We start from the raw sequence: 7,860 nt of genomic DNA on the forward strand, positions 1-7,860 counted from the left end.
AGATTTTAGAAATTCTGGAGACTTTTAAACTTCTACCTGGGCGTAAGGTAGAAAATCAGCCGGAACTACTACGTTTATCTTTCAGTGGATCGCTATTACCTTAAAGGCAGTGAACACTATTGGTAATTACTCAAAATAATTGTCAGCATAAAACCTCACATTGTAACAAGTAATTGGGATCTGTTGATAGTATAAAACATTGTGAGAAACGGCTCCCTCTAAAGTGACAAAGTTTTCGAGAAAGAAGTAATTTTCCAAGAATTTGATTTTGAGACCTCAAATTTAGAATTTGAGGTCTCGAAAAGACACAACTTCGTGTGGCAAGGGTGTTTTTTTTCTTCATAGTTATCTTGCAACTCCGACGACCAATCAAGCTCAAATTTTCACAGGTTTGTTATTTTACACATATGTTGAGATACACCATGTGAGAAGGCTGGTCTTTGACAATTACCAATAGTGTCCAGTGTCTTTAAGTGAGTTCTTAACGTTTCGACTAGCTTACCCTAGTCATCGTCAGGAGACTGTTTAAATCCCTTTAACATTCCCCTCTGAAATCATCTCAAGGGGGGGGGAGGGGCTGGAGATAACTACTAGCCACATAACGAGCACACAATGCTTTCCTCAAATTTAATGAACTGAGATGACAAATATGTTTATTACAGCATTATTCATTACTTCGAACCTTCGCAAACTCTTGGTTTATTTTTCTTTTAAATAGTTAATATTACAATATTTGAAAACAACCACTAGTTTAACTACTTAATTTTGTTTCAATGCTTCTTCAAAATTCAAAACTGTTCTATTTTCTCAATGAATAAGCGAGACGAGCATTCAAATAACACCACATTCAGGCTTTTAATGTAAGTATTTCTCGACATACACATGTAGAATGTTTCAGACATCACCAGGCCTGGTATAAACCCACAGTACCAACAGCAACTGCCACTGTGCCCTATGCTCATGCCTAGTTGCTTTTTTTAAAGTTTCAATACAAATTTACATTTTCCTCAACGAAGACTGAATCGCCTCTTACTAGATGGACATTTCTGTGCCCCATCAAGAGCAATAACCAAGGCCTGCATTATCTTCATTTTTTTTAATGCCACTTCAGTATTTCTGAGAAGTGCCAGATTTTGGCATGGATCATTCCATTTAAAGAGGGAGTGTGCACTTATGGTAAAAACTCCAAGAAGTTATTAACCATAGAACTTTATAATAGTGAAGTGCACTAGAGAGCTGTCCAAATTCTAACAACTTTTTTAGGAGAGCCACCCTTTGAATTAATTTCAAGGAGGAGGTGTTGTTTCATCAACAAATATTGAATCTGCAAAGTGTTCAGGCATGGAGCCTTTCTCGAGCATCAAAAAGCCCAATTCTATGCAACATGGTTGGGTTTTTTTCTTTTTTTTTCATGCAACTAGGAAGACCAATTGAGCCCAAGTTTTCACAGGTTTTGTATTTTTATGCATATGTTCATCTTCCTATACTGAGCAGAAACCTCTGGAGTATACTCGCACATTGGGGTACATCGAGTGATGATACTGGTCTTTGACAATCACCAAAAGTATACCGTGCCTTTAAAGCCATTATACACTTTCCGAACAGAAAAATAAATGAAAGTTCACAGATTTACAAATAACTTACAGGGTTTAAAGAAGGTAATAGTAAAAGACTTCTCTTGAAATATTATTCCATGAAATGCTTTACTTTTTGAGAAAACATTAAAACAGTTATCAATTCTCGGCAACACGAAATTATGGATTTATAGTAAACACATGTCATGAAACGGCAAAACGAAAAAAAGGTTGGGCTTTCCCATTATTTTCTCCCGACTCCGATGACCGATTGAGCCTACATTTTCACAGGTTTGTTATTTTATATATAAATTGTGATACACGAAGTGTGGGCCTTTGGACAATACTGTTTACCGAAAGTGTCCAATGGCTTTAATAAATGGTTGGTCCTCTCCCTAAGCTACAATACATGTAGCTCACCGGGGCCCACATTCATAGAGCTTCTTAAGAACAACTAGCTAAGCACAACCAAATTATGCTTACCAGAAAAAGATTACCAGCTAAAAAATAATTTCCTGTGTAGGATCTGCGACTGGTGTCCTGCTTAGTGCTGCTTGGCAGAAACTTTTTAAGCAATATTATCTACCCAGATTATCAATACAAGTAAACTTGTGACAACACACATACCATGGGGTTCGAATCCCACCCGAGTAACATGCCTGTGATATTTTTCCACGGGACTCGGGAAAGTTCTGAGTATACAGTGCTAACACACATCGGTGTATGGGTAAAAACCAAAAATTAATATTCTTTATCCCCGATGCAAATTTAACATCTATTACACATACCGTAGTTAGTTTTTCTTTTTGTGAACCAAACCAACAAATATTGCTATAAAAACGCACAAAATTGCACAGCTGAGTTATTCTGAATTTAAAAAAAACACAAACGTGGGTCAGGGGTAAGGTGTGGGAGTGCAGCAGGGGACTGTTTAGCGGCCAGAAATGGCTTACTCCAAGATGCATTCAGTGGTTGCAAACAGCTTAACAAATCTGTTCTACTTCCACTTATAAACAAAATAGTCAGTAGCCTTGCTCAAGGCAGTTGAATTATTCACTCCGAAAAAAGACCGCCGCTGTATAAAAACCCACCCGTATTCACTGTGCGTAAAACCCACCCGTATTCACTGTGCGTAACATCGCACGACACGATGCCCCCGTACACTATCCGCATGCGGAGGCCGTCAGGCCGACAGCCTTGTAGGATCTGTGTTGAAGCCACTGACCTCATTACTATAATAAGCGAAGAGTTCCCACGGTCAGCTCATTACCATAATGCCCGCGAAAGACGAGACATGTTTACCTCACACACCACCACCACGGACGCATGATAGGGTCCAAAGGTCGTGATAAGGGAAGTGCGTGATTGGACGTCAAAATGAATAATTCATTTGCCTCACATCCTGTGTTGTCTGATAGGTCTGACGAACGATATACATATTCATGAGCTGCATACTAGCATATCCTCGAGCCCCCCCAATTTCGTCCACTATTGGAATTTTTTCAATACAACACATTAAAACGGGAAGATACAGACCCGACAAGGCTGTCGGCCAGACGGCCTCCGCATGTGGTTAGTGGTGTACGAGTGCGATGACTTGTGTGAACAGTATTCGTGCGATGTGACAGTGTGTATACGGGTTGGTCATTCGGTGTGATCGCACACACCATGCACAGGGTATACGGCGGGTGGGTTTACAGCTGCGTCTTTTCGGAGCGAATGATGCGACTGCCTTGAGCAAGGCTAAATAGTCAGGAGCATTCATTAAATTTTGCACAAAACAGAATAATGTGGCAATTCAATTGGCAGTTTATTTAGCCCGAAAAATTACCAGGGAGACCAATTATCATGCCTAATATGGAATTGTATTTCCTTTAAAAATTACAAAGAGTTTTACTTGCTGAATTTTGTTCTGGGGTTTGAGCTTTCATCTTGGCAAACGGGATAAAAAGTAGGTATATTTTATGAGTTTGTCCGTTGTAAAAAAAATTAAAAAGATTGTTTGACATGCATCTTCCATAATGTTTCTGCATGAAACGTTTCTCAGGATGTGTTTACAGTTCAAAATACTCTTTATGCATTGGCAGGTACAATCAGTCCAGAATTTTGGCAATATCTCAAACACAACCACTTTTTGAGATGAAATGTTCACAGGTAAGTTTTATCGATTCATACATATTCATTTTCGATTAAACTGATCAAATCGTTCCAAAAACAAAAAAAAGATACTTTTCCATAAAGCAGCTGTTTTAAATTGGGCCCTGATATTTTTTTTAGTTACAAGTATAATATTTTTTAATTGACCACTTTTTGGGAAACTGTAGGGCCCATTTTCACACTTACTGTATCTCATGGAATACAGCCCTGAAGACGCCCCAGGAGTTTTATCATCCCAGGTTACCCAAACTCACTTTCACACTGTTCCAGTCTAGGTCCCTATTCCAGGGTTCCGGCTGGACGTTTCAAGAATCCCCCATGGTTTAACCGCTTGCCCCTACTCAAGAGTAGGGGCGACTTTTCCCCGGGGTATTATGTATGTCCATTTACCAGGGTAGATCAGGGGTAAAGCAAAGTGTAAAAGGCCCGACCATTTTTCCTTGGGGTTGCCCCAGGAAATAGAGAAGTGTGAAAAGGGCTATTGTGTTGTGAATGGCTCCTTCACAGCTCGTAGCGTAGATAACTCTTGAGTTTTTTCGGTAATGGGAGCTGTCGAAGACATGCTTCAGATGCAGTCCTGGTTCGAATGGATTCGCGACAGCATTCTTGTAAGCTGGGAACTAGGGGAAACAAACAATGAATGAATGAAAGTCAATGAGGTGGGTTAAACATTCATTTTTGCAATAGTATTCAATCAATATTAATTACCTCATTAACAAACTTCATCCAAAGAATTTTAGATGAAAGATCATGCTGCCTTCCAATTTTTTATGATTGGTTAGAAAGTTCAGACTAATTTTAAGTGGGGTACAGCTTTACCACACGGTTACTATAGTTTACAACCTCAATTGGATGGGGGAGGGGGGAGTGGTCCTGACCAGGGTTCAAGTGTGTGTGTCCCCCCCCCCCCCCCCTCAAGTTACGCCACTGTGCTGGTTGTCATTTTTAAAGGGAAGGTACACGTTTGGCAATTACTCAAAACAAATATTAACTTAAAAACTGACTTGGTAACGAGCATTGGATAGCTGTTGATGGTATAAAACATTGTTAGAAACGGCTCCCTCTGAGGTAGCATAGATTTTGAGGAAGAGGTAACTTCTCACTAAAACAATAAAAGACTTCTAGCTAGAAGTCTTTTATTCCTAACTGAAAGCACACAAATTCGTCCAACAAGGGTGTTTTTTTCTGTCATCATTTTCTCGCAACTCCGATGAGTTCAAATTTTCACAGTGTTTGTTATTTTATGCTTTTGTTGGGATACACCAAGTGAGAAGACTGGTCTATGACAACTACCAAAGGTGTACCTTCCCTTTAAATAAAATTTGTACAGGTTAAGTTTTATGGTATTACTACAACTATAATTGAAACAAATAGTGAGTTCCAATTAACAAAAATGTGCAATTATATACAATCCGAGCTGTTTTATAATTACCATAAACGAGTTGTACAAGCCGGACTTGTTTTGACGTGCCGTACACATCAACAATACCGTAGAATGGACAGTTTGGTTTGGCGTCTTCCATTATCGAAGCACCTTGATCCTCTCCATTGATAATAAAATGCATATAAGCCGTGTCGTTGATAATGTTGTACGTCACACCGATCCTACTTCCAACAGATGTTGCAAAGTACTGCTGTTTGCCCGACATAAGACCAGCCTCCATATCCAGGGCTATGAAGTCATGCACTAGGCAGTGTTTCGGGATCTCTGAACACCCAATCTTAAGGACAGTCCCACTGTCCTTAATAAAGTCGCTCTTGACGACAGTTCCAAGCTCAGGAGAACCCTGTCGGTCCTCCTGTACTTTATTGTGGTATTTCGTGATGGCGTAAATCCACGACTTCCCCATATTGGTCAGATCAGGCATGGAGTACTGGGGGATTGTGGGAGCTGAGCTGACCCTCTGCCTCTCCAATGAATACTCTGAAAAACGTGACGTGATCTCCGAGATTCCATCCCCGTGTCTGTTCACTTTCAAGGCGGCGGGGTGATGCTGGGTTAGTCCGCATCGTAGGTGACCACTCCAGCCTGGTTCCTGCTCTTCAATCTCGACCAAGAATAGCTCCCCTGGTTTCAGGGGTCGATCGGTGAATGTTATGGCATTGGCAAAGCTGGCTGAGCGCCGGGCCACCTGGTTGTCGCTGCGGAGTTCAATGTTGACACCACGGTTCTCATGGAAACGTACCAGAGGCATTGTTGTAGGGGCTCATCTTTTGACACCTCACAGATGATAGTGCATGGTCATCTGCTGAGTAACCTTAAGGAAATGCACAAAAGTTATTATTATTTTTAATCACGTTAAACCGGAGGTCGTTGGTTCAAATCCCGCTCTAGTCAATTTTTCTTTGTTCAACCCAAAATCATTTAAAAATGTACCTAGTCAGTTTCCCTTGTGGTTTATTATTTGATATTTTTAATCACTTTACAATATCAAGAATCCTTTGTAAAAAGAGATGCAAAGTTCATTCTTTTTTTTTTTTCCTATCTGGGGTTGGGTTTAAGTGACCAATGGAGTTTTGAGTCTTCAAAATGCCAAAGGTAAAAACCATCAAAATAAGTCAATTTTAAGTGACCGGTTTCTTATAACCCATGCTGCCTTCTAAAGCCACTTGCCAAAATATCCTGCAGGATCTTCCGGATTCAGTCAGTAACTACTACTAGACAACTTGTCACTCTGATTGCAACAATGCAATCCAATAAAGAGACTGACAATTTCTTGACAACGATGATGGAGCAATAAAGTACAAATAGCAACAATTTAAAAATACTGACTGTTTTATTTAGTTACTGTAGTGTAACTTACTGTTTTGACATTATACACTTACACTTACAGTACACTTAAGGTTTGATGGGATTTTTAATATTGTAGGCTTATGCCTTTTAACACCCCATATTCATTTTCATTCAGGTATTTGTCGAAGCTGTTTTGAACTGATTGGTTGTCTTGGCTTTGACCACTTTGGCTGGGAGTCTATTCCAGTTATCTACAACTTGTCTTGGCTTTGACCACTTTGACTGGGAGTCTATTCCATGTCATGACCTCTTGTGTTACTACATGTAGTTAATCATTATACATTTTCGATACAGAAAAAAAAAAAGTTCACAGATTTACACATTATTTACAGGGTTTACAGAAGGTAATGGTGAAAGACTTCTCTTAAAATATTGTTCCATGAAATGCTTTACTTTTTGAGAAAACATTAAAACAATATAAATTCTCGTTAGCGAGAATTACGGATTTATTTTAAACACATGTCATGACACGGCGAAACGCGCGGAAACAAAAGTGGGCTTTCCCGTTATTTTCTCCCAACTCCGATGACCGATTGAGCCTAAATTGTCACAGGTTTGTTATTTTATATATGAGTAGTGATACACGAAGTGTGGGACTTGGACAATACTATTTACCAAAAGTGTATTAACTATAATGGCTTTAAGAGAGTGTGAATAGACTGCTGGCATCTAAATCCACGAGCCCCGTTATAATCTTGAAGGTTTCTATGAGGTCCCCTCGCACTCTTCTTACTTATTATAAATGATTACGGTGTGACTGTGAGCAAGTGGGGGTCAAGTTTTACTTTAGTTTGTAAAAACATAGATAGATAGATGAAGAAAATAGTCTGACTGATACCATAAGTGATGATAGTGGTTTTTCTATACTGGTATGCTGTTCTTGACTGATTGATGATATTGATAGTGAAAGTGGAACTATGCTGATGCAATGATACACCCAATCCCAAAGAGCACCAGAAAGCGCTTGCTTTTGTATGGTCAAAATCATTGGCAATTTAATTTAAACAACTCTAAATTCTAAGAAGAAAGACATGAAAATTGAAAGAAGAAAAAGAAATGAAATTTATTTTTTGGTACATACAAAGTTCAAATTTTATTCACATATTATGTGTACAAAATAATTTAATTAGTTTACCTTTTTAATGTCGAATCTCTCATTGGCCTTCCAATGATGATTTTGGAGTGTGAAATAACAAAATACACGTGACGAAATAACGATTGAATTGTCTGCAAAACAATCAACAAGATTAAAAAAAAGTCCCTTTTGCTGTCATATTCATAAGCATCACTCAGAAATGTTATACCGCCCTCAAGTGTCTAATTTAGAAAAACTGT

At 39.0% G+C, this 7,860-nt stretch overlaps 1 protein-coding gene across 1 annotated transcript; it reads right to left on the reverse strand.

Annotated features, from left to right (window-relative positions):
• Positions 1-665: 665 nt before the first annotated feature.
• On the reverse strand, positions 666-7,812 carry LOC139934899 (neuralized-like protein 2). Its single transcript, XM_071929319.1, has 3 exons — positions 7,661-7,812; positions 5,164-5,989; positions 666-4,351 (listed from the first exon to the last, which is right to left on the reverse strand). Exons 2-3 carry the CDS (start codon positions 5,924-5,926, stop codon positions 4,233-4,235), a joined length of 882 nt encoding a protein of 293 aa, XP_071785420.1. The 5' UTR covers positions 5,927-5,989; positions 7,661-7,812; the 3' UTR covers positions 666-4,232.
• Positions 7,813-7,860: the final 48 nt, after the last annotated feature.

Source organism: Asterias amurensis, chromosome 3, assembly GCF_032118995.1.
Source record: "Asterias amurensis chromosome 3, ASM3211899v1".
In the NCBI taxonomy this organism is placed as follows: domain Eukaryota; kingdom Metazoa; phylum Echinodermata; class Asteroidea; order Forcipulatida; family Asteriidae; genus Asterias; species Asterias amurensis.

Coding starts and splice junctions, on each gene's coding strand:
- LOC139934899 (XM_071929319.1), bottom strand. CDS start 5,926: ATGCCTCTGGTACGTTTCCATGAGAACCGTGGTGTCAACATTGAACTC. Junction 4,352..5,163: donor GCTTGTACAACTCGTTTATG/GTAATTATAAAA, acceptor TGTTTCCCCTAG/TTCCCAGCTTACAAGAATGC.